Source organism: Diplotaxodon limnothrissa, linkage group LG16, assembly GCF_057381915.1.
Source record: "Diplotaxodon limnothrissa isolate DT_005_m linkage group LG16, D_limnothrissa_male_GT1.1, whole genome shotgun sequence".
Lineage (NCBI taxonomy): Eukaryota > Metazoa > Chordata > Actinopteri > Cichliformes > Cichlidae > Diplotaxodon > Diplotaxodon limnothrissa.
The window spans coordinates 30,701,719-30,728,792 of NC_140611.1; the positions used below are offsets into that span (position 1 = coordinate 30,701,719).

The 27,074-nt window shown below is 42.7% G+C and overlaps 1 protein-coding gene across 1 annotated transcript in view; it reads right to left on the minus strand.

The window, feature by feature from the left end:
* Nucleotides 1-2,330: 2,330 nt before the first annotated feature.
* Nucleotides 2,331-27,074, minus strand: part of gli2a (GLI family zinc finger 2a) — a 63,377-nt gene continuing 38,633 nt past the window's right edge. Inside the window, exons 4-13 of the mRNA XM_085373740.1 lie at nt 24,818-25,015; nt 14,564-14,765; nt 13,663-13,858; nt 11,306-11,416; nt 10,859-10,999; nt 8,369-8,518; nt 6,803-6,967; nt 6,426-6,707; nt 5,268-5,634; nt 2,331-4,660 (exon numbers count right to left, since the gene is read on the minus strand). Of these exons, the coding sequence (XP_085229866.1) occupies nt 2,346-4,660; nt 5,268-5,634; nt 6,426-6,707; nt 6,803-6,967; nt 8,369-8,518; nt 10,859-10,999; nt 11,306-11,416; nt 13,663-13,858; nt 14,564-14,765; nt 24,818-25,015 (4,127 nt within the window). The 3' untranslated portion in view covers nt 2,331-2,345. The remainder of the gene's footprint in view (nt 4,661-5,267; nt 5,635-6,425; nt 6,708-6,802; nt 6,968-8,368; nt 8,519-10,858; nt 11,000-11,305; nt 11,417-13,662; nt 13,859-14,563; nt 14,766-24,817; nt 25,016-27,074) is intronic.

Sequence of the window (27,074 nt, forward strand, 5' to 3'; positions counted from 1 at the left end):
ATACACATTAAATGAGATTTCGAATGCAGTGTAGCCTCACTTTCATGGTCTGTCTCCAGGGAACACAGATCAAAGAAGACACAGCAAGCAGATTTAGACAGAAAAAGAGGAGATAGTTTATTTGAAATGTACAAAAGCTATATACACATGCACACGCACGCACACACACACACATACCAAGCATAGTAAAAGTGGATGGTAGCATACACACAAACATTTAAAAGGCTACTTTCAGCAATTTCAGCAAACATAATAAAACAGAGGAATTTGCAGACCTAGTTTGCCCATCCTGTCCGAAAACAGGATTTCATTATCAAAGTCTGAGTCCTTTCCTGGACTCTGCAGTTCATTGAGAACCCAGGGGAGAGACAGGGTGCACTGACGGGGGTATGAATGTGTTAATTAGAGTTGGATCTCTACTGAGAACACACAGAGGTACTTGTATATTCTTTCAGAGAGTGCTCCTCATCAGATGCGCAGGGGTTCATGTGCCCTGATGGACTAACACTGATGCATATCCTTGTCCTTTTCAATCATTTACCCTTGTGAGATGGGACCATGGAGAATGAACGTCTCTGATCCAGAGGGCAAAGAAGGAAATCACATTTCACATCCTCACAATCTCAGATTATGACCAGAAAGCACTTCAGTTCTGTGGATCACAATGCCTAACAACCATGTGTTTAAACTAGGGCTGTCAAATATGTTCACTTTGTAAACTGCATTCAGTGAAATTTTATGACACACACACATGTTGGTAACACATTTCAAAACATTTCAGATGGTAAACATTTATTACATAACGACATGCTCCAGCAAACACAGCTTTTATTTCCTCTGCTGCAGGATGGTTAAGTGCATATATGAACTACAACGGCAGTTTATTTTTTTTCCAATACTGGCATTTATTAGGGAGCAGAGATACGCTGATATTTACTGGAACTTATTCGACTCCCAGACTCAAATACTCGAATGAGTGCACGCACATGTAGTAACATGCTAGCTTTACCTGACAACATCTGCACCGAACCTCATTTTTATTTTTTATTTTGTTTAAATTTTGGGATTTCTGTGGTTGTCTTTGGCTTGGCATGTTTCTCCTGTTTGTACAGCAGCGTCTAACCTTGCTGTACTACACATGCTTCTGTTATCCAGTTATTTTTCATAACTTATTTAACCTGTTTCCGTTGTTTAATGGTTGTCAGCAAACAGTTTCTACTGTGGCTACATTACTATGACCTCTGGGAGTATTAGTGTGTTATATATCCACCCAGATTCTGGTAAAGCCAAAGGAAAATATAGTTTAGCATAACCAACTGATTAAAAAAAAGAAAAGAAAATGATAGAAGAAAAAATAATTGAATGACTATTGAAAATCATGACCATCCCTGGTGTATAATTTGGCCTCAGGCTTTTTTAAAAATTTATTTGGTCACTGTGTCAAAGTAGTACTGCAGGCTAGACTCTGCCCCGCCTATTTGGTGCTATGGTAGCTCAACATGCCCTCCCATCTATGCGCATTCATGGATGTCAGCAACAGGAAGAGGCACTGAGCATGACACTGATGAAGTCAGACAAAGTATTAAAAGCAAGGAGCTGGGACTGGGGTGGGTTAAAAGCAACTTGCAGATGTGTTGAAAATGTAGAAGGTAGAGCTACTTAATCAGATCACCCTGTGTGAGGTTTGCCAGTTAGTTGTAGTAAAGAACCATAACATGGGCTGAAGAAACTGCTCCACGCTTCCATAATCAGTTTTTGCAACTGCCTATTATCGTTTAGTTAAGTCAATACAAAATGAATTTATCATTTATAAACTGTTTGACAGCTCTAGCTTAAACAGCAAGTGTGTAACATATCTTAGACCAGGTACCATACAGTATCATCTACAAACATAACAGTCTATCCACATATTGTGTCCATTTCCTGATAATTCGGTTTTTGTGTCATATTCAGATTCTCACACTTGATGACCTCATCAAGGCACTATGTGAACTGCTATCAGTGCACCACTTTTTAAAGGCCTATTACGCTGGCAAATACTGAATGGCAATTGTTCTTGATCTGTTTATATACCCTGGGCTATCATAGACTTGTAGCTAAAAAGTATGGCTTTTTAACAAATGATAGAAAATGATCCTTAACCGTATCTATATTTACTATTAACCTTTTAATGTAACATATAATCTGAAACAAATATTACAGGATAAGCATATTACTATGAACAGTGTAGAAAAAGTTTATGTAATGAGCAGTTTTGCATTGTACAATCAGTGCTTTCTTGTATAGTCTTTATATTCCTGATATTCATGGTAAGAATGGATGGATGATGAGGTGTTTGATTGCTCTCAGCTAATCATGTTGAGGAACTTGCTTTCCTCAGCCAGGGCTGTGAGCATAGAGTTCATGTCACCGATGGCCATGTTGCCAATCCCTGCCGGTACAGAAGCGAGGGTGACAGAGTTGCGGGGGGTGGTGAGACGTGAGGAACTCTGAGAGAGGCTCTGCAGAAGGCCTGGACTCAGGGTGCCCGACATTAGGCTTGAGTGGTCTCCGTCATCAAGCATGGTATCAAAGTCGATCTGGGCGTGCTCTGTGGCCCCAGATCCACTGGTGGAAGAATCCACTGTGCTGCTGGAGACCTGGTTGACGCCTGGTGAAGCCATGTTGGCTGCAGAAGTGTTGTTGCTGGAAGGAGCCTGACTGGCACATGGGGACATGGGAGCATCAAAGCTGACAGAAGGTGGCTCAAACACGTGAATCTGACCTGTGTAGAACACAGCGGAGTTTGGATTTTCTGAGTTGCTGTCATGGGCTACTGACCCACTGGGCCTCTTTGGGCTTGCCTCAGAGGTATCATTACCTTGACCGGGGCAAACATCCGATGACTTGAGCAATCGGCTCGGTTGTGTCATGCTAGACCCTCCGTGTGGTCTGGCAGTAGACCTGGGCTCTGTGGGAGGCCTGGGTTGTAACATTCCTCTGCCTCCATTTTGGACATTGTGCTGCTGTTGGGAGATAACGTAATTTTGCTGAGGATCCACTTGGCTGACATAAGAATAGACATCAGTCTGTGTCCTTGATCTGTAACTTTGGACCTCTTGATCTGCCATACTGTTGCGCGTAGGTCTCATGCTAGTGCTTCCAGATATAGAACTTGGGATTGCTTCTTGGCCAAACCCTTGCTGAGGACTCATTTGGTTACTAAAGTTCACGCTGTTGCATTGTCTCTGTTGTGGATGCTGCTGTAGAGAGATGTTCATCAGCCTCTGGTTGCTGTGGTTTGCATACCCCTGCATAGATATATTCTGACTCATAGGCACAACTTGCTGGTTGTTGCTCAAGCCCTGACCTTGTGTCTGGAAGGACCCAAAGTTCTGCCTCTGCTGTACAACAGCTAGATTCCCCCTGAGAGGATGCTGCTGCTGTTTGGGAAGCTTGGCTGTGGTGTCCACTGTTCCTGAACTCACCTCATTCCACTGCACTGGCATGTTATTCTTGTTCATGTTTTCTGATGGTGCTGCAAAAGGCTGCTGAGCACCTCCCGGACCCATCTGGCAGGACTGCACATCCTGATTGGACTGAGCCATCATGGTATCCACCATGGCCATCCTCCTCTGCGCAAAAAATGATGCTGGTGGAGCCACGCCTGTCTGGTAGCCCTGAGTCTGACCGTGGGAATTATAGTCGGTTTGTCCCAAGTTGTGAGTAGAGGGGCCAGAATTCTGTGACCTGAGGTACTGTACCACATCGTCTGGAAGCACCATATCATCCTCTCCACCCTGCTCACCCCCAACCATCATTCCATCTACCGCCATGTTCTCCATGGCTACATTCTCAGAAATGCTTGGTGGTCTGGGGGCAAATGGGTAGCGTTGCAGGCTTCCATCAGAGCGAGTATAGCCCTGTGTAGCCAGTGTCTGGTGACGTTCTGCAGCTGGTGGAGCATTCATGGGGTTCATGCTGCTCATGCTGTTGTAGCGCTGGACCCTTGGAAGGGAGAGAGGGTCCAGTGTCGTACGACGCACTGGATCACTTGCACGGCGTGGCAGATTGGTGGGTACTTCGTGGGGCATCATGCTCTGCGTGCCATATCCAATATCACTGCACCGTCTTGGTACAGTTCCAGAGGGTGGCTGATGGAAGGGATGCGATGAGCCTTCTTGGGAGTCGCTGTAGAGTGCCATGCGAGTCCTTAGGCTCATTCGTTCCATGTTGGGAAGAGGAGTAGGTGGTGCTCCACCAATGGCAGCAGCATACTTTGCCTTTAGCCGATAATGTTGTGCTGGTGTAAGACTGAGAAGGCTTGGAAGGCCTGCTCCACCTCCTCCGCTGACACCGCCACCTCCGCAGTGGCTGGCCTCACTGGATCGACGAGACAGGTCAGTAGAGATTGGGTCATAGGAGTCAGCTGAACTGATATTGTTGTGGCGATTAGCGCCAAACTGGGATGTCCCACTGGAGCGACGGCTGGAATAGCACGGGGATATACCAGAGGAGCGCCGGCTTAGGGTGTAAGCAGAGCTGATGGTGCTGGTGGTGCTGTCACGGCGCTCGTTCAGCTGGTTCAATAGCGTCACTTCACATGACAACAGGTCATCCATGCGTTGGCCAGGGTACGAACCACTTAAGTTACTCATGTTGGAGTTCTCCAGCAGGGACCCTGGCAGATAAAAAGATTAGAATAAATATTATTATATTATAACATTATATATGCACATGAGTTTATAATTACAGAGGAAGCATTTCTCAGCATCACTGTTTTTGGTCTTTATAGCTAGTGTCCACCTTCATAACAACTGTACAGGGACTGAAAGCTAGAGCACTGTCCGCTTTGTTACATGTTCAGGGAGCTGTAGCTCCTAGCTGTCTGCAAGGCTTAACCTCACCTGATTAAACTCACCATCACTTTTGGAACAAATAATACGGCTGTTGTGTAGTTAACTGTACTGACAGACTGTCCAAGAAGTCTGTGCTCCAGTTTGGGTAGTAAAATTCTGGGATTTTACTGGAATGTACTGAGCATTTATTAGCAGGTTTCTGTATGACAGACAAGTTTTGGATGTTCCTTATTAGTGCTAGCATTAGCTTACTGCTCCAACCTTTAATTGAAATATGATCACTCATTTAAGAAAAAACTAAGCAGCACATATAACTAAAGCTTAGGCTTCAAGATGGGTATAAATGGTTCATTCCATCTCCATCTCCAACTTCACAGTCTATGACAGTACAGCCCAATATGAGGTGTTTCTTCAACATGTAGTCCTTACCAACTGCAGGTATGGGAGGCAGCTTCATGCTAATGCGTTGGCCCTGCAGCGGCTGTGGCGCAGAGTTAACCCAGGGGCAGGGGTCCCTCACCGTCTTCAGCCTTTCCTTCTTGATGTTTTCCAGCTTGATGGTGACTGCACCACCGTGACCCGTGGCTTTCCTCAACTGAAGCCCCATCCCAGCCTGCTGGCCCCCAGTGGGAACAGTGGAGTCAACCATGGGGCACTCGTCCTGTGCGCTGAGGTCCCCGAAGCTGCCCCCGCTGTGCACGGCCATCTCTACCCCACTGTCGTTGTTGTTGGCGCTGCTGAGAGGCGATGGCTCGCTGCTACATGACGAGTGGCCACCAGGACTGGACTGATACGTCTGGAGGAGGACAGACGAAAGTGTCATGAATCAAAATCCAAGAGGTTAGTAGATCATAGAAATATTCACTTTGCTGTTTGAGTAAATGAAAAAGAAAATAAAATGATTAAAAAGTGAAATTTAAAAATGAATATAAATGAAAGAAAACTAAAACACAGCCTTGTGCCAAGCTAAAAAAAAATCCTATTAGATATTCTTCAATATTAAATAATTACCACAGTTAAAAAATTCTGATTGTGATGGTGTTTTGTAATAACTAAAGTAGCCCTATAGCTTCATACTCTTGTGAATTATAAAGGAGGTTTATTTATTTAAGAAAACAAGTGGATAATAGAAAAGTTCTGTGAGCAGAACACATGCTACACAAGTCCCTGCCTTTCAGTATTAATGTGACAATGACTTTTATCGTTGGTTGAATATTGAGCTCATAGATATAAAAATCCAGTGTAATGGCAGCGTAAGACTGTCTTACATGCAAAGGAGCAAGAAAATATATGAACATGGATTATCATGCACCATACATTTCCACCATACAGGAATTTGAAAAAAAAAAAAGACATTGAAACAGGCTGCGTGCTCACCTCAGTGAAGTCTGTCCATTAGCAGGGTTTCAAAGGAAAGAGAGAAGCAGGTTCAGACAACAAACAGAGAGTGAGTTTGAAAGGACGCATGCAGGTCCAGCAGGGAACCTCTCACTAACAATGTTAGTAAAAATGTAAGATAACTGTTGTTCCCCTGTTTTAAAGCTCACCCAGAGCCACTGTCTCGTGTAACCGATAAACAGGACTCACCATAGAGTTCTCTGTCTTAATAGACTTGACTTGTAGGCAGTCTTCCCCTCCCCTAGAGGTGCTGTTGGCCTCCACCTTGCCATCTACGGCTCTTGCGCTGTGCTTGGAGTTTGCCTCGTTCTCCCCATTGCCTTTGGGTGGCTGTAGCCTTGGGGGAGCGTCACTTCGTTGTTTCTTGGTCACGTGAGCTTCGGGTCCATGGACCGTCTTGACGTGCTTCCTGAGAGAGCTTGGGTCCGTGTAGCGCTTGGTACAGCCCGGGATTTTACACACATATGGTTTCTGCCAAGATGGATTCAACATGATTTTTACTGTGGCAAATCTAAATCTTAGCTGACCTTTCCGGCTGCTCAGATGAGACCCATGTGTGAACTTACCTCATTGGAGTGTGTGCGGTTCTGGTGCTTCGCTCGGTCTGAGGCATTTGAGAAAGCCTTGTTGCAGCCTTCGTGCTCACATACATAGGGTTTCTCCCCAGTGTGGGACCTGAGATGGGTCTTGAGATTCTCCAGGCGGGAGTAAGCTTTAGAACAGCCCTCAAACTGCAGAGAGACAGACAATGGGACAGACGGACAATGAGATTGATGCTTGAGTGCTGTTGTTTTGTCTGCAGCTGGCCAGAGAAAAGAGCCGGAACACAACAACAAAAACAACACGAAAAAGCTCTTTTTGTTCCAGTTTTTAAATGTCATTTACTCTTGGACTCTTGCCCACCTACTGTGGTGTGCCACACAAAAGCAAAGCTCTGCTACACTTTTGGTAAAAAAAGGGCTATTACACAAAAAATCCAAACTAAGTGTGAGGTGTGGTAGAGCTCTTTGTCTGGTGCACTTTGTTGAGACAAAGAGAAGTCTGTGTTTAGCCTTTGTATTCACTTATACTGTACAAGCTATAATTTGGTATTCCTTCTGAGCAGTCATTGTGAGTGTAATTGGCTCTGAAATTAAAAGAGAATCAAATTAGAGCAGCCCAGAAAGGGGATGAAAAAGTCCGAAGACTCATCCTTAAAAAGAAAAGACTAAAGGGGAGTTAGGAGAAGATGCATGTGGGATTTGTGTGCAGAATATACAGCTTGGTCTTAATAAGGACCCATGGCCCCCTGCTTGTCTGCAAATTTTAATTACACACCCACACTGTCAATCAGCTTTCTTAACTTTATCCTTCACAAGTCATCTGTTTTAATACATTCATGAGAGGCCCAGAGTGAGCTTTGAAGCCAAGCAAACAGGCCCCTCAATTTGATCTTCACACAGCAAATGAAGGCTTCAATGAAAGCCCATGATTTATCAAACACGGGAAATATAGTGGTGGTACGCACAAAGAAAATCATATCAAGTTTTTTTGTAAGGGAGTTTTTTCCACAGGCGAAACTGACGCACTAAAGGGCTGACATTCTTTGACTGCTAAAGCGGCGGAATAAATTCCAACTTCAACTAGTTGGTTAACATGTTAACAAGAAGGTTAAAGGGCCTCTCCAGTGTTTTTACACAGATCAATGAACCAACTGTGAGAATTAAAGTCAGTGTGTATAACTAGTTGTATCATGTCTGCTGTGGCTCTGCAGGAACTTTAGTGAATCTGAGAGGAGATTTTGTGTCTGCCTTCTCATTGTTATGCACACACACATTGTTAAAAAGCATTTTTGCAGATCACACCTAGGTTTATGGTTTTGGAAACAAAGTTAATACATCATTGCTTAACAGGTGGGTTTTATAACCTATGCCATATATGTTATGAAAGGAATTCTTCTTCCCCCCTGTTGCCTTTTGCTGCTTATAGTGGATCGTTAGGTTTTCTCTGTATGTCTGTATTTCTCTGGATGTCACCAACTATGCCAAATAGCTTGCATTGCAATCCGAGCTGGAAAATGGTGCTGGCTGCATTATGGGAGATGATGGCTTGTGATACCAGTCAGCAAATTACCAAGAATACGAGGCGCTTACCGTGCACTTATGGGGCTTCTCCCCCGTGTGTCGCCTCATATGGACCACCAGCATGTACTGTGCCTTGAAGGGCTTTTGCTCCCGTGAACACTCCTCCCAGCGACACACAAACTCTTTCTTCTCACCGTGGATGTGGTCATTGTTGATATGCTGTACATACAGATTGATTCCAGTAAATTGTCACAGTTCTATGATACTTTTCCCTAAAGATGAAAATAACGTAACAAAATGCTAAAGAAGAGTCAGCAAATTCTTGTCTTTTTCCCACCAGAATAGGCTCCCGCCTCATGTGTCCATGCATGCTTGACTCACTGACATCACTCTGCAATCCATTATAGCTGACAGTTATTATGCCTTTGTCAATAGTAGACAAAAGCTACAAAGGCTGTGTGTGTGTGTGTGTGTGTGTGTGTGTGTGTGTGTGTGTTTTCAGGCTGTGTTTGTGTTCACATTTCTCTTGGAAAAGGAACTACAGCGGATCCTTGAAAAAGTGATCAAGAAGAGGATTTCCGACTGCATTCCTTCATTTCCTTCATTTCGATGGATCATGAGGTCAATCGAAACAGTTTCTATGTGACTTTTTAACTTGCACTTTAAATATGCAGAAAGTCTTCAGAGAAATTAGACAGTACTCAATTATCAAAGGCGTGAAGAGAAAAAAGAATGGCATGCTGGAGTCCAACGTACATACAGCCTAGAGCACTTCAAGGCAAAATGTCCTCAGCTACAGCATATTTAGTCACATGACTTCTGCTGCAGTCAAACATGATTTCTCTGAACAGACACATTTCAAAACACTTGTCCCGTCCACCGCATTCAAATATCCACACACCCAGAGGAACCACCTCATTTCCTGAGGACATCCAAGCCTACAATGCTCCACTTATGTGGCCACTTCTTCACCAGCAGAAAAGGTCTGTGGTTAGCAATTCTACTGAGGGCTATTCTGGGAGGAAGGAGGAAGAGGAGGAGGAATGGAAAAAAGTGTGTGGCCCACGCAGAGGTCTCTATTTTCAGGTTACACACTACTGTGAATCCATAATTTGGAGGTTCTTGAAACAGGATTACTCTGGTCAAACAGAAACCACAAGAAACCCACAGGTGTGTGTGTGTGGTGTGTATGTGTGTTTGTTTTGGTCTCTTTTCGCTGATGATGTTTGAACCTCATGTGAAACCCCAGATGTGCTCAGAGAGGTGGTGTTAGAGGTCACACCCATGTAATTTATACTTTATAGAAAACAGGAACATAAACGCACTGTTGGCACTGTTTATCAGCACAGTCCTCTACTGGTCCACAGAGTTTGCAAAGTTGTTAAAGGTAACTCTGGTCCTGCGTGTAGCAGCTTATAGCGACCTGTCCACCTCCTCCCATTGGTCTGTAGGTCTATGGACCTGACATATGACTCTCCTACTGCTACTCGGAGGTGACTCACTGCCAGTCAGAAAGTGTAGAGAAGAGAAGTTGGCCTGGAAAAAGCAAGGGTGCATAACCCCAAAGTTGCTGGCATGACGATGGATTTATGACCGGCCCTTTGGGCTTCGGGGGTTGGGGGTGTTGCTGGGAGTAAGAGGTTAGGGGTTAGGGGTCTCTGGGCTTGTGGAGGGGTGGGCACAGCTGCAGGGCTTGGGCTTGAATTTGGCAAGAGCCAGCAGGCTCATTAACATTACGCGTGTCGACCCAACAGAAAGAGACCGGTCACTACTCAGCTTTCTGAGTGGACCCAATCAGCATGGATTTAATTAGGAGCAGAAGAGGAATCTGAACTTTTGAGTTTTTACACAACAACAGTAGTCTATCCACTGTCATTGCAAACAAAACAGCAGATACTGACAACATAATGAGCAACACAACATAGAACCCTAACAACCACCAGGGATTAAGGAGGGTAGTATGTATTTCTTTAAAGGAATTTCTAATTTAGCAGTTTTGGTGTTTCCCAACGTTAACTGAGTATTTTTTTTGCAACTCTCAACCATTTTAGAATATATTTTAAATTCATAGACAATGCTCTTATTTTGAAAAAGTTGGTTACTGCTAACAAGGTCCCCAAAAGTTGATTCTGTCCATCTAGACAGTGTTTTCAGTGTGAGAACAGAATCAGCTTTTTAGAATTTCCTTTCCTTGATGATTGAGGATGCATTAAGACATGCTAACAAGGTCGTTCTTGTTGTGGTCTGTGATGTCTCGTATTGGGACAGACTCTAAATCCATCTTTGGAGTTCCTGTTCTGCTTTTAAAATCTGTTTCTGGATGAGCAGTCCAGAACCTGCAGCAGGTGCAACTGGTTTAAACTGACTGAGGCTGCAGGGCCGGTTCCTGAAGTCTATATTACTTATTAATCTAATTAAGAAAGCTTGCACGTCCCCGTTCACCACTGCAATATAATCTAATCCTGTGGGAATCGCTGGATTTATGTCCTCTGTCTGCTGGCTGGCTGTCATTAAAAAACAAACAAACAAAAAAATCCAACTGAGTACTCAAAAACTCACATGAACGAGTTGGTCCTGGGTATCGTACTCTTTGGAGCAGCCATCCCAGTGGCAGTTGGTTTCATAGATGGCCTCTGGCTCCTGTTTACACTCATCTTTATCCAGATCTTCACTCAGGTCCAGGATCCCCCCACCGTGGTCCTGGAGACAAAGTGTATGATACTTCAGATATCAAATACGTGCATCCAATTTAAATGAGTTAAAAAAACAAAACAAAAAACAAGACTTAACCTTTCACAAGTCATTAAGAAGCATTCCGCACTATTTTGCATTTCTCTTATCTTATCAACCTCTTTATTACAGAGGAAGAGTTGTAAAAAAACACACCTCTTGTCACATATTAAAGCTGCATTTGTATCCATTACTTATAATCAATTAGAGACTAATTAGCAACCTAACTTTAAGGTGCACCACTCTCCCACTTTAAGGAGCTTATTATTTTCTCACCTGAGACGATGGTGAAATGGGCAGTGGACCCTCTGCTTCGGTCTTCACCTTTGACCTCTTCGTGGTCAGTGGGTTGACAGTGCTGCTGACTGCTGGATCTCCACTGGCGTTCTGAAAGACATGAAGGAACAGAGGAATGTGTTTTTAACTGGTTGTCATTACCTACATTTCTTTTTATTGAAGGAAAATTAGTTAGAATTATCGTTCTTAAAGGGACAGTACACCTAGAAATATATATATATATTTATTTATTTACACGTTTATCCTTGGGCCACTAGTTTTGCTTGTCAATCCTAATGCCCAGTTTACATCAAGCTTTTGGTGTTTTGATGTTTGCCTTCCCTTGAATATAATGGAGATTACTTTTTGGTGCTTAAAATACAAAATACAAAACAAAACAAAAAACACAAATCCCAAATCCTTATTTTTACAGGTTTTGATTTTAAAATTTTGAGTTTGTCTCTTTAAATATTCAGCCATCCCTTGACACTGGAAATATCTCATTCATAATTTATCAGCCAACCATTCCATTACTCGTAATACAAACCATCCCTAACCATTCATTCATTTGTGAACTATTAATCTTCCCACTCCCTCACCTTTTAATTAAACCAACGACTGAGCACCAGACTCTACTGCTTTCCACACCACAGGGAGCAGAGGGGAGTCACAAAGTTACGCTATGCCGCTGCAAAGAGATGTGACAAGTCCTGGTTGCACCAGGCACCACGGTTCATAAGTCAGACTAGGACCCGCCACCGAGACTAAACAGTTTAGACTGCTTTATGATCGCCAAAGCCGCAAGGAAATATGAAAGAAGAGGAGTTATTACCCTCGCTACAGATTGGGGGAGGAGGCAGGGTCGGGGCTAGAGGAGTATGTGAGTGTATGTGGGGGCGACGAGAGGGCTTTGATCTGCCGACTGATTCTGAAAAGACAAAGACTACGAAGGCCTGTTAAAGCTCTAATGGAGAAGAAAAGAAAGGATGGATATGAGTGTGTGTGTGTTTATTGAGGTTCGTTGGAGGAAGTCCAACAATGGAGAGGGGGATCTTCTAATCCCACCCAGAACACTACAGTGCAGTTCTAGGGGCCTCGATGATTCATTCAGTTGGCTGGAAACCAAGAGGGAAATATGGTTCTGATCACTACAGAAATAAAGCTGTGTGTGTGAGTGTGTGCAGAAAGGTGCAAATATACAGTACACTCCAGCACACTTGGATTCAGCAGACACAGTGCTGAAACAGAGCTGGAGGCAGTGGCGTGTAGTGTGAGATGGAGTGATTCACCAAGTGGGAAGTTTACATTACGAGGGGCTGCGGTGTTGACAGTGGGCTGATAAAGTGGAGCAGAGGAGACAGTGGGAAGTAAGACAGATGGAACTGGGAAGGAGCCTCAAACATTTTTCTGACCTGAGACATCATTTGTAAAAATACTTCATGATAACTCATGCAATTAGGCTTTGTTCCAGCACCTCAAATCTATGTCTCGGTTCACTATCTTCTTTTTACGACTATTTGTTGGAGTTTTATAGCTTCTAAAATTATCTAAAAATATCAAAAGAATGTGGAGAAACAGCAGTTTGGACATTTTGTCCAAGATGTCTGCGTATCGTGTTGCAGAGATATCAACTTGTGTTTGGTTTATTTTACTTGTTATGGTTGCCATGTTTGTTTGTTTTTTACATTTTATTTTCATCTGTAATTAAAATGTGTATGCTATTACATTTGAAGAATTCTTTTCAAAGTATTATTTTACAATTTCTCTTACCTTTATCTACGGTCAAGTTCAAGAGACACTTAAACTCTTTGCAATGTTTTATGTATCAGGACAAAATAAAAATAATCATTTGCTCCTTATTAGGTCTTAAATTTATTTAAAGACAAAACATTAGATGAACAACAACATGTGAAAAATGAGACTGTGGCATTAGTAACAGCGTAAAAACTAAGTACAGCCCAGAAATTCCAAACAAGTCATATTTGTTCAGTCTTTTTCTAATTGTACTGTCATGAACATTAGCATAACAACTGAGGCCTGCAGAATCTGAGGTGTAGCTGCAGAGCATTGCACATTCTGAGCTCAGGGTGAAGTTCCCTTCCCTGGGAAGACTGGCAACTGTCTAGGGGATAGTGTCCGGTGAATGTTATAAAGGTTTTGCTTGTTGGAGAACCACAAGACTTAAACTTTGTTTATTCTATTAATGTTTATGTGACCTAGTGATCACAAAACATTAGAATCATGACATAAAAAGTGAAAATTTGGTAATCAGAGAAAATCTGTATTCATCCCAAGCTTACATATCCGTATAATGCAATCTGAGGTATAACTTTAAAATATAAAGACATGAATGTTACCTGGTTTGCTTCGGAGTTGGTGCTATTGTGGGAGGACATAGGTGATGCAGTGAGGGGGTGTTGACGAGCAGAGAACGAAGATGGCGACTGTTGAATGAGAGGAGGCGTGTGGCCAAAGGCGTTGAGACTCCTTTGCTGGGACAACAGCTGCTGGTAGGCAACGGGGTTGATGTGATGGGGGAAGCTGAATGTCGGGCTGAGTGAGGGGGTGAGAGGAAAAAAGATATTTTAAGGCTAACATGGCTGGAGACTTTTGTCTACTAACATTAAAGCAACTGGAATCATGGTCGCATTGTCCCTCACTACCAAGTGAAAATAGATAAGCTAGCATTCTCCTTTGAAGCAAGGACCATGTAGTGTAACCTGGCACTGCAGGAAAGTCGATTTTACTCTGAATCTAAAATGCCTCATAAAGACCAAGTCAACGACTACAGAATTGTTTTTTTGTGTGGTTTCAGTCCAAATCCCGGACAAGCCCCCACTTACACTGCACCTTTACTTCCAGTGCAACCTTACACTTTAAGTGATAGTTGTAAAATGCTCACTGATGTATTTTTAATAGTTTTTGGAGAAGAATGTGTCATCTTTTCTTCAAAGCAATCTTGCTTAACTTGAAGCCACCCTGCATGTCTACTGGTTTGTTGTAACAGTATGAATACAATAAATTCGCTCCATTTGTTTTTAATAGCTGTGAATAGAAAATATATACATTTACTAGCCACCCAAAAAAGGAACTTGATTATAATGGATATTTCAAGAAAAATGGTGATTTTTAAAAGTGTGACTAATTAATAACTGTGGTAGATCTGAATCAACAGACGCCTGCAGACTACAGTTGCTGGAAACTATAAATATGCCTGTCAATGTTCATACAGTATTCTTGTATGAACCGCAATTATACCTGATTCCGCCGACTGAAAGGTGCCCATAGGAGCTGCTAGCGGCTGAACTGGAGCGTGAATTGTTGATGTAGGCCACCAGGGAGTTGGGTGAGGTACGAATCATGGTCTGCAGGTCAATGCTAGCATCTGACAGTGGCGAGATGGACAGCGCCCTTTTTCTGCTGAGCCGGGGTGTCAACCTTGGGCTGGAAAAACGGGATACTGGGGACAGACAACAAGAGACACAAATGCAGAAATGTCACCAATTTTGCCTTTTGATATTTGAGTTTTTTGCCACCAATAAATTAACTGCTTGAAAAATGGACAGCAAAATGCAGACTGTGAGGAAATGACAAAACCGCCATTCCCCTAATATATACTGGTTCCTAAAGTGACCGGATCCACATACACGCCAATGTTAAAATTTCTGGCTTTGCAGCAAAAATAAATGCTGCAAAGCCAGAGCACTGAATACACCCAAGCTAGCTAACAGTATCTAACACTCCACACATATTGTCCCAATATGTTTTTTTGGATTTCACGTTGAATGCCTTTAATGTGCAAATTCCTTGTGTAAAAACTATGCATGGCCTCAATAGAAACCAGCAGTTATCCTGGACCATGTTCGAGGAAATGCTGAGCCGCGGGCATTCTAGTGGAGGTCACAGCCATGCTAAGCTAAACCCTATCTCCTGCATCTCTCTCACACACAGCTCCCCTATTTAACATTTGCATCCTCTTATGCATAATGAATCTGGGCCTAATCATTCTCCGTAATTACTTTGATAGGAATCTCTTTCAGCCGCTGTACTTGGGGAAGTTAAATAGAGGCAATTTGAACAAATTGATTTCAGAATCCCATTTAAAAAAAAACAAGGCTGACTCACAAAGGTAGAGTTAATGGCCTCCTGTTAGACCTGCTTCTTGTACTGTTTTCTCATTCTTTTCAAAAAGAGCACAAGAAAATGACGGGGTTCACTACTTTCCCATGAACTTAAAGAAGGCAATTTGTTTTTCCACACATACTGATGTGTATTTATTTCTTTTAAAGGCATGCAACTCTCACTCCCACATAAGACGGAGACAAATCACTGGTGGGGACCAACAGGTGCTGGTCCCAGTGTGAGGGGACAGAGCTGAGTTGAGTGCGTTCAATTACAACTTACAACAGGCATCATCAGAGGTGTGAGAGGCAGGATACTCATAATAGCCCCATCACGGCTCACCTAAGCACGTGCATAGTGACCTAACACACACACACATTTCCTGCATGTCAGCTACGCTGCTGCCAATATGTTGCCAATCGCGACTCTTTGCTGGTACAACTCACAACCCCTCTAGCGAAATTAATCCAGGCACCGCCATAATCACCGCACCAGACCTGCAGCCATAAAGAAGGGGCTTACTTCCAAAGCTATTATGTTTGGAGGTGGCAAGTCGTAAAGCAGAGGCATATGCACTCAGTTAAAAGGCTCCCAGGAGCTTCAGATGGCAGACAACAGAAGTTGGGGGCCTGGAAAAGGAGAAAAAAGGCTGGTGGAGATGATATAGACATGTATCAAAGAGTTGGCAAAAACAACAAACGCTGCTCAGGAATGCGACTCCGTAGGGTTAATAAATAAATATGTCATCATCTCCCAGCCACACAGAGGGGTGGGAGTGGAGTAAAGGAGGGAGGCAGGAGGATTGAAGCAAAACTGGGATCATGAATGGGGACTTTTTTTTTTTAAAGGTGAACTTGCACCCTTGCCAACAGATTTAATGGGAGATACAGGTATTAATATTCCCCTTTATAAAGCAGGAAACAGGCCTCACAGCCTGGTGCCCTGGTAGGCTGGCGCCAGCCTCACCCTTCTGGGCACGGCGCCCACAGTGCCGCCCTCTACCCCCATCTTTAAACTGCCGCCTTCAATCTGTACATCTAATTCAGCTCAAAAGAATTCTCAGTGCCTCCAGCAACAAATTTTCAACAATGTTTGGTCAGCAAGCTCTTGTTTAGCCCAGTAATCTTTCCTAATTTTACCTGGAACAACTTTCATTCACTCTGAAACTCTCACCACTTGGTAAAGGAGCGTTTTATAGGTGGTGGTTATGACTGAAAGGGTGAACAGGTTCCGGCAGGGAGTGAGAAAACAGATGTTGCGCAGGCCGTGGCGACGCAGCAGTGTGTGGTAACGTGTGTGAGTGTGTTTGTGCGTACATATATGCGAGTGTCTGCATGTGCATCGGTGCTTTGTGGGCCTGAATCCCGGGCTGGTTGTAATTGTGGGATCTGGATTTATATAGAGGCATAATTACAGGCACACACTGATACAGTAAAGAAAAGGAATATTAAAAAAGAACCCGAGTGAGGAGTGTGCGTGATTATTTTAAGCATTTGCTTCTGCCGAAATAGTTTTGTGGAAAATGAAAATGCTCTAATTGGAGGGTTGTGCTGATCTCCAGAAGTTGCTAGCACTCGGTGTCGCTGCAGCCGGAGCCAATGGAGGGTCACTTTGCAGCCCTGCAAAGAATAGGTCTGCAGCTTTTCCTTGTGTAACACTGATAACAAAACAGCAGTGTTTGAAAAATATTTGTATTCATGGCCAATATGTGAGTGAAAACAGTTCTCTGAGAATCCACTGGCCTCTTGATAAGTTCATGGAGACAGTTAAGCTAATGCAGAGTTAGCCAACAGCAGAACGAGGAGTGGTGAGGATTGCAGCTGAGTTGGACCCACAAAGACTGCCAAGAAATTCAGCTCAGTGCCAATAAATCCTCAAACACGTAGTAAGAAATGCAAACCTTCTAACATCCTTGAACGTGTGAACAAACTGTCTCTGCTTTCGAAAAAAAGGGTTAGCATCTGTTTTGAGTACAGGACAGCAAAGCTAAGCCAAGAACATGCATACTTCACTGTGTTTTACTGCAACTAACTTTGTGGATCAAAGGTTTTCATTAAGAACTAACATTTATGTTCTCTAAACAATTCTTAAGGGATTTTAGTTTGCATAGTATTCTGCAGATATTCAGCTTTGGACAGTGAGCACCATCATATGAATATGGAAGTAGAGCAAAGATCTATTCACATACACAAGGGGAAAATATCAAGTAAATATTTATGTTTCTAGGGGAAATAGATCAATGTAAAAACTTGGATTTTAATGGTTATTGGTAAAATAAAATGCATTCAGTGCAGAGTGGCTTAACTTTTCAATATTTAATGTGTATAAACAGTAACATCTAGATACAAAAGTAACACAAATCTGCGAACCAAAGCATGCTAGTTTTTCCAAATAAGAGTTTCTAATAATGTTTCTGTGCTTTGACAAGCGCTTTTAAATGAGCAGATAATCTTGAGCTTACCCACCTTGACCTTGAATAGAGATATAACCACACCACCCACACCACCATTACACCAAAGCTAAGGTTTTGCCAGTCGGCCTCCTCATCTCCATCCACCCCCCAGTCAAGCCTGAGACGGGGACTGTTTATTTTTCCTGTTAAATCGCACTAATACGAACACTGTGAATTTTATTAGCGAGAGGGTTCGCACTGTATCCTCTACGAGCCCCCGGTGTCCAGCCCAAAGCCAGCGTTGTGTTTGCCATCGTGTTTATGCACACACTTCCAACCCATGTGCTCATGAACTAACATATAGTTAAGTGTTTGTGTAAGCAGTCTGAGGGGAACCCCCCCCCCCCCTCTCCCCCACCCCATCAACTCCTTCTCCCCTCACCACCACATCGGTACACAAATCTATGGCCCCCACCCCCCACCCCGCTACATCAACACTGAAATCTTTTTCCTCAGGATGGCAGACATTTACTTTGGCTGCTGCTTTTGTCATGGGAGCTTCAAGGTTTTCCAGCAAACTACTCTGATATTTCTCTGCCCACCCACCCCTCACATACCTGTGCATTCATATACAAACAGCCTTCTGAAAGCCTCCCAATGTGATACCATAATGTGACTTTATTTGCATCCATAGCAGTGGCGGTGTACCAATGCTAATAACACTTTAAAGTCTATTCACTAACTAACTTTACTTTCCTTAGTCTTAATTCTACTGGGATTAAGAGGCTAAGACCAGCTCGGGCAACTGGTTTTATGGGCCCTAGTTTATCTTTTGTAATTTTAATATATTTATTATTTTGTATATTTATTTATTTATTAGTAGGGCTGGGCCATATTATACCATTCACAGTAATACCGGTACAATGTTAGGCAATGATAAGAAAATCAAATATCGCGATAGAATATGGGTAAAATGTGCATGCGCAGTGCCTTTGTTTTCATACGGACATGGCGGCGAATGAGAAGGGCATAAGCAGATCGTTGAATGAAACAGATGAACCAGAATTGGTTGGTAAAAATGGTGCAACTTCAGTGACGTGAAACTGGTTTGGTTTTTGTCCGTCAGATAGGCACCAAAGCACAGTTTTTTGTAGAACATGCAAGCGGGCCGTCGTTATTACTGTATTTTTCGGACGCTAAGGCGCTCTTAAAAGCCTTTAATTTTCTCAAAAATTGACAGCACACCTTATAATCCAGTGTGCCTTATGTATGAATTCTGGTTGCGCTTACTGACCTCGAACCGATTTTATGTGGTACACGGTGCTCGAAAATCTGCAAAAAAGTGTCTAGTTTGACTTTGGTAATCTATGAATCCGCACCGCTTGATGGATTGTCGGAGCATTACAGCTACCGTAGTCAGGAGCCTCGCAGAGTAATACGTACTGCGCTTCAACATAATATTACCGTATTGTGTGTGTATAAGGAGCCCAAAATGACACCTGTTAAGAGACATGCGTATGAAGCGGATTTTAAACTCAAGGCTATCAGTCACACAGTAGAACATGGGAACAGAGCAGCTGCGAGAGAATTCAGCAACAGCTGCTTGTTTAAGTGAAAATAAATTGATGGGTTTTTTTGCACTGATAAAGTTGTGGAGTTGTAAAGTATTTTGTCTCGCATCAATTATGTAATCAGTTCTATTGTTATCGCAAATTTGCAAATATATATCATGATAAATATTTTTGTCCATATTGTCCTGCCCTATTTATTAGTATTTATTTTTGGTATATTTATTTGTAACTGTCTTTAGGTTTATTGAAAGGTGTTATACAGATCTAAGTTGTTGTTATTATTATTATTATTGTTTTTTTTTTTTACCATTATCAAACCCTTAAAATACGCAAAGGGCATTTAAAATAATATTCATATACCCAGTATCACTTAAACCTCATTCAAGCTTAGGCCTCAAACACAACTAGATGCATCTGTACAGATCTGTACAGATTAAAAAATGCTAAATGTACTACTATTTTTATTTTAATGTCCCCCTGGTCTCCTTTACTTCCCTACTGTTACACATTACTTCATATTCATATTAGTTTCTTCTTTCCCAGGTCTCAGCCTCACTGCAAGTGGACCTCCACACACACACAGAGTGGAGCACAAAGAGACGGGAGAAGGAAAATAGTTCTTGTGGAAGCTGATAAAACTGTATATTACTATTATGCAATAAAATAGCTTCCTTACAAATATTACACTGAATATAACAAGAAAGAACGAGAAAGAGAGAAGCACCATGATTACCTGAGTACCTGAGTTTTCCAGTTATGTTGACTCACATAGGTCATACTGCTGATGGGATGTGACAATTAGCTGCACACATCTTTAGGTTGGCAGGTGTAGGTCAGCGTAACAACAAAAATGTTTTCTGATTTATTCATTTTTTTCCTTTTTGGCTTATGAGCTGGTGTAAAAATCTACTGAAAGTAGGTTAGTCGTGGGATTAGCTGTCACTTGAAGAAGCAACTGAAGGAACTTTTCTTTAACTCTAAACCAGCCGAGCTATTTTAATTAAAGAAACTCTAGGAAACAATGCTAAATTAAACAAGCTGCCAAACATGCACATTTTTCATGAATGTGTCTTTGGACTTGAATGTACTTTTGTTATTTCAGCCCAGTCGATTTCTCACCAGATAACGACAGTGATTGATGCGTGAAAAACATACCGCAAACACAGATACTAACTTACAGAAGCAGTTAAGCGTTGCAGCGAGGCCTTCACGGCCACTGCTAACACTGTTTGCTTAGGAGACCTGTCCATCACCCTGTCATATGGCAGTCCTGAGGGAAGGGAAAGTCTTAACAGTGGAAAAAAAGCAATCATTTTGCTGGTTAGGTTTGTGTTTTTAACAGTCTGTGCCACTTCAGTCAGCGCCACAGCAGTGTCTTTCAAATGCTGTCATCCTCATCGGGGAGAAATTGGTGTGTTTAAGTTTCTCGTCTGAGGTATACCCGACAGCAAATCCTAAAAATTCTTAAGTGGACCAGCAAGACCTGCAGACCTGCCAGAAATCCCGTGTGCTCACAACTTTTCCAGCAGCACCCTTCTCACAGCAGCACCCAGTGTTTGGGGCTCTACTCTGAGCCTTGCTGTTCACTCATCCAGAGGGAAAACATGGGCTGGACGAGCCATACTATAGGGTCACTGAGTGCTCCCAGTTCTTGCGGTGGGTCTGCTGAATATTAGTGCATAAATTGATTTTTAATATGGATTTTATCTGTGCTGCCTTCCAAAACTAACGGCAGGGGTGAAGCACATATTTGCCACGTCCTCCTCCTCCTCCTTCTCCCATGTTCTAGCAGTAAATAAGGCTATTGATTCAGGCTGAGGCTGCCCGCAATGACCATTAGTTGGCCGCCTCGGTCAATGTGGTCCCTGTGCCTCGAGACTGGCAGAGTGACCCAAACCTGACCACATCACTCCGAGGATGGTAGAACACTAAATAAAAGCTGGTAGCTAGTGTGGACGTTGCAGTGAAGCAGGCGGTGGGGGTGTTGGGGTGGGGGTTGTGGCTACACAAGTAAACAACCACCCAAACAAGTGTGGGCATGGCAGCACAGCGGCGGTCACTGAGGTGGTGGGAGAAGGAAGAGGAAGGAGGAGGGCGGGAGAAGGCGGTGGTCTACAGTTTCTGAAACCCCGCCTCAGCCTGCAGCTCAGCTCAGCTCTGTTTGACTAAGTGATTGAGGTAATTTAAAAGATTAATGTTCAAGCCATCCTGTACCTGATTTTCTCCTCTCTGCTGAGTTTTCCTACCTGTGTGTGAGGATGGCAGCTTTAGTGTCTTCTGGAAGCGTGACAGTGCAGCAGGTTTTTTTTCTTTTTTTCTGGGTGGGTGGTTGGATGGAATGAAAGGAAGAATGAGGGCTCCTGAAGGGGGTCAGTGGCAAGCAGGGTGTTTGATTATCAGGCATCGAAAAGGCCGACTTTCCTCTCTGTGAGCTTTCTCTTTCTCATTCATGAGGGCTGAAGGTTTCTTGGAAGCATTTCCTTGCTGAAGTCAAACGTCTGTTCTGGTGCCTGACTGTCACTTTGATAGAGGGCCGAGGTTCTGGCTGGCATCAAAGAACAGGCTGGCCTCTGTGAGTTTGTGTGCAAACACGTGTACGAGTTTGTGAGCATTAGCCTGGCGGTTAAATTTCTGCCTGCCACTGAGTGTGAGTGTGTGTGTCAGCAATAACCTCCCTGCTATTACATAGCAGTATATGCAGGATTGAGCCCTGCCTGATACAGAGCAGAGATGAAGGTATACCTCCATGCTGCCTCTTTATTGGCTACCCCGGACGTTTTTCTTTTTTGTCGGCTGTTACTCATAACGACATCACAAACACACCTGAAACACAATCAGAATTAGAGACTTTAAGGTAATGTGGTTTTATGAGATCCTGGCCTCTGGGCTTTCAGTGTTTACACACCCTCAACTAGCCTCGGCCCCCATACGTGTAAGTCTAAAAACCACTAGCTTTGATGTTGAAAGCACTGCCATGAAAAAGCCTCAAGAGGAAGAACAAGAGGACCGTATCAACATGTCTGGTGCTGAGAACAAAGGACAACGTGGCTGTTAAATTTGCCTCTTAGTGTTAAAGTGGTGATAAAAGACAAGCTTGGGTTTCCGTATCAAGATGGTTGATAATATTTTGACATATCATGCTGGAAGCGCCGAGAGCTTCCACAGGTTCTGGTTTTGATTTGGTTTGAGGTTTTCAAAAATGCCTAATTATGAAATAAAAGTCTGCAGGCTGATTTTCAGCTGAACCAAACAGAATGATCTATCTTCTCCAGTGACTGATTTTCATGTCAGAATCTCCCAGTGAACCCAAACATTCTGTTAGATAAAATCTGGACAATAATTTGACGAATTGCTGTTGAAATTTGACCTCACAGTGGGAATCATGGTTTTTTTCTTCTCTCCATGCTACCCCCATGGTGTCACTTTTCAATGTGAGGCTCACACAGAGCTCCAAAAGTCCAGTCCTGAACATGTCTTTGCCTTTTTTCATTGATGTCTGATTAGGTCAACACACTAAATTAAGCAGTTTAGGCACTAAAATGACTTAGTTACAATTAGAGATGGACCGATCCGATATTACGTATCGGTATCCGTCCGATACTGACCTAAATTACTGGACGAAAGCACCTCACAAAACTTGCAACACGCCGTAACTCGCCTCAGAACGTTAGCACGTCGGAGCAGTATGCATCACGTGATGGAGCGGCTGTGGCATGCGGGACCTGTCGGTGGTCTGGTTGAGGATGTGGAGCTTCGCTAGCAACCCGGCATTTCATCTCCGACAAAGTTATCCCCGAGAGAAGTAAAGCAAGTGTGTAAGTCCATCTCTGAATGTTTGTAAAGCATTCCTGCGTTAAGCTTAACAAGCGATATATGGAGCGACTGCCTCTTCTTGCTGCTACTTCAATCATGAAACTGCTTAATGATCAGCTGATCGGCTTTTCTGTCGCGACTCCGTCTCTCTTGTTTGTTTTTGGCCCACTTTGCACCAGAAAGAGGAAACCAGTGTATAAACAACAGCAGCACGTTTAAGCTTGATCAGCTGTTGTTAGAATGTATTTAATATTACTTTCTACACCAGGATCTTTTTCTACGTAGCTGACGCTGGTAACTGTGCAGGGGCGGATTTAGCAAAGTTTAGCCAGGGGGGCCGATAGGGCATGAACAGGGAAAAGGGGGCACAAAAACACACTTTTCTTTCTTATTCTCATTTAAAATGTCTAGCTTTTAATAAATAATTATCTGACACCCAAAGTTTTAATTTGATGCAAAATGAATAGAAGTCCATTACTGTATATAGTGACTATTAAGTCTAATATATATATACCCTAGTAAGCTATAGTACTTTTTCCTTTGGGAAGGTACCATCTGTGCAGTCTGCAATTTTGTTGAAGAAAGATGTTGAATCTATTTAATATTTCTTGAAAAATAATTGATTTCTGTGCATTTTTTTTCCACACTGCATCAAATTAAGGTTGATTACGTCGATTAAGCATCATGAGGTGGAGCGTGAGGGGTGGTTCCCTATTTTTTATTTATTTATTTTTGTTGTTGCTGGGAGTTGGAACCCTATTAGTTAGGTTGCTTAATATTTACGCTAAGTACTCTTTAAAATACCAGAATAGGGAGGATGGTGTAGGTTTAAGTTTATTAGATTGATCAGTATTGCTGAACTATGAAATATTTTTTTTTGCATACAGGTATAACAGAATAGTTTTAGTGTAGTTGTTGTTTTAAACTTGAGTATGAACTTATACAAAATGCAGCAAGATATTTAAAAAAACTGTTTTATTGATTAAAAAACACTATATCGGCTTCATATCGGTATCGGCAGATATCCAAATTTATGATATTGGTATCGGACATAAAAAAGTGGTATCGTGCCATCTCTAGTTATAATTAGAAGAAACCCTGGGTTGATATAAAATACACCTTTATGTAAAATTTGTTAAAAGTCTAGTACCATCTATAATAAGCTTCTCCAACATCTCCTGAGTTACAGGTATACCTATTCTTGCATGCATCCTTTCATTTCCTCATCATGTCCATTTATGACAGCCCTGGATGCTAGACAATGACCTTAAAGTGGTACATATATGACAATAGGCTCTGATCATGTGTCAGTGTCTTTTCTTTTCAGTTTTCTTCCTGTTTTATTTTGAAGGTTATTTCCTCATGTGGCTTCCTGTCTCTGTTGAGTCTACTGGTTTACACAGTTTGGTTTCTTTTTTACCCCATTTTTCCTTTTTAGACTTTTTTCCACTATGGAAACTTGAAATAAAATATTGTATTTTTTTGAACATACCATTTAGCTTCCTTAAAATGACCCTGTCTTAAACTCAAAGTATTCTTTCTCAGCTAAACTATTAATGCATACATTGATGGGTACAGTAAATGTGTCAGTACACTCAGCATTTCTCTCCTCACCATCCACAGGGCTGATGTAATCGGGAAGGTGAGCTGCGGCCGCTGCAGCTGCCGCCGCCGCACCACTTTGCATCAGCAGGTCACCGTAGGGGCTTCTCTGGCTGGCGCTGGCCATCAGGTAGTACTCTGCAGGGTTCGCTCCCGGAGGCGGTGGCGGGAGACTGAATAGGGCGCGGTCCTTCAAGTGTTCGTGGGTTACTGCGGCAGAGAACAGAGACAAATGGAGAATAGATCAGCTTCTCTTTCTGGAAATAAAGATCAAAGCAAATACTCGCAATCAGTAAGAGAAATTGTTAGAATTCCCGCTCATCCCCCAGTGCAGAGGTCGTTGTAAACCTGTGAAGTGATGCTAAAGTAATTCTGACAAGTCAGAAGGGCTGAGCAAAATGGATTTCCTGTAATGAAGTGATATGTTCACAGACAGTGTTTGACATATCCCTCGACAGAATGACAAAAACAAACAGGAGAACAGCGAAGGAATCGAGTGCCCTGCTTCACAGACTCAAGATTCGTTCCTGCATGTTCGTGAGGCTTGCTTTTTTTTTTTTTTTTTTTTTTTTGATGAAACAAGTCTGATGTCTTTGAGGCTTGAAGGGTTTGGGGAAGAATCTCTGGGGACTAAAGGGAAGCAGAAGAAGAAGGGGAGCAGGGCAAATGGGGGAAGGGGGGGGGGGACCACATTCCTGCACCTCTTGTGTCTGACAGGCTGAAGTCATACACAGAGTGCAGGTGCTCACGGACCCGTGCAATGCTGAGGAAGCCTTAAACGCTGCATGAACAAAAGTAATATTGACGTAAAAAGTGTTAACACCTGCATCCAGTAAAGCAATGTTTAAAAATGTCATAAACTATAAGAGTGAGGGACAGATTGCTTTTACTTTTTCCCTATTCCTCCAGTGGGTGTGGGTATTTGGAGGAGACAGGGGTGTGGGCTGAAAATGGATTAATATGCACCCTAATGGAAACACGGGGGAAGCTGGGGTTGTACCCTCTGCACGCACAGACGCATAAAGCAAAACTGTGGGTCCATCAGAAACTATTAGGCCATAGCTGTGGTAACAGCACACAGGCAGCATGTTTGTGCTGCTGCAAGCATACTCCTGGTTTCTCCACGGCTGCCAGATCACGTTACCACCGCCGCACAGAAGCATTTTGTGTCTGGGTGTATGTGTGTGACCTCACATATGAACACAGAGGGATGAGGGGTAGCGGCTACGCTCCACAGCCCCAGAGAAAGCAGACAGAAAGTTACACTGGTCAAAAGTTGAAATGTTTTCCAAACTCACCTTCTACCCGTGCACACCCAGGCTTTCTCCAGCTTCAGTTAAGTGAAAAAGTAGAAAACAAAGAACTGTAATTCTGCTGTTTTAGTCTTTGTCAACAGATCAGCGTGAGAGGATTTTGAGTGTCTACATGAGTGTGAGTCACCTGTTTGTGTTGTTGTTGAAAGTGCTAAGAAAGCTTTCTGAAAGTGCTATATGAATAAATTGCAAACGCATATATTTCTTTTGACAAATAATACAGAAAATTATAATAATACTACAGAAAAAAACTAAAGCTACCACTCAAACTATTATCAGCTGAAATAAACAAATTAATCATTTATTCTGGTAACTTTTAAAGGCATCATACATTTCCTGCACATAACCAGTTCAATCCAATATTGTCAAGTAAAAACCCTACAATAAACCAGACTTCAAGAAGGTGTCAAAGGTAGAAAGTCATTTTGGAAACCGCTCCAAAGCTCAGCGAGTCATTGTCACATAGCTGCCATGTTTCCCATCTATATATCCAACAGACATTCAGAAATATTCTGGTGAAAAGCAAAAGTCTTCCAGTTCAGTGCTGAGCAAACATCCATGGATGTCTACAGGCAGTTTACTTTATTCTCTGGAGACCAACCAATACTAGAGGAATGCTGCTAACACGGCTGAGGCTATTTTACATGCAGTCAGACGTTAGGACGTCCTTCCTTTTACCTCTCCACACATACTGTAGAAATGTCAGAGATACATATCAGTGCAACTACCAGCTACTAATTACATTTGCGTTTGGCATTATGAGCACAGACTTTGTATCACACCAAAAGCAGTTTTACAAACAGTCTTTAACACATGCATTACACCTAGGTAACTGTATCTGGAGTTTACACATGCTCCACTGAGCTCCATGCTTCCAAAGGCTTTATTTATGTTCTGCTGAGCTGCAGAGTGCCCTCCATTTGGTGCCATACTTCCCCGCCTGTTTATCAGTGACA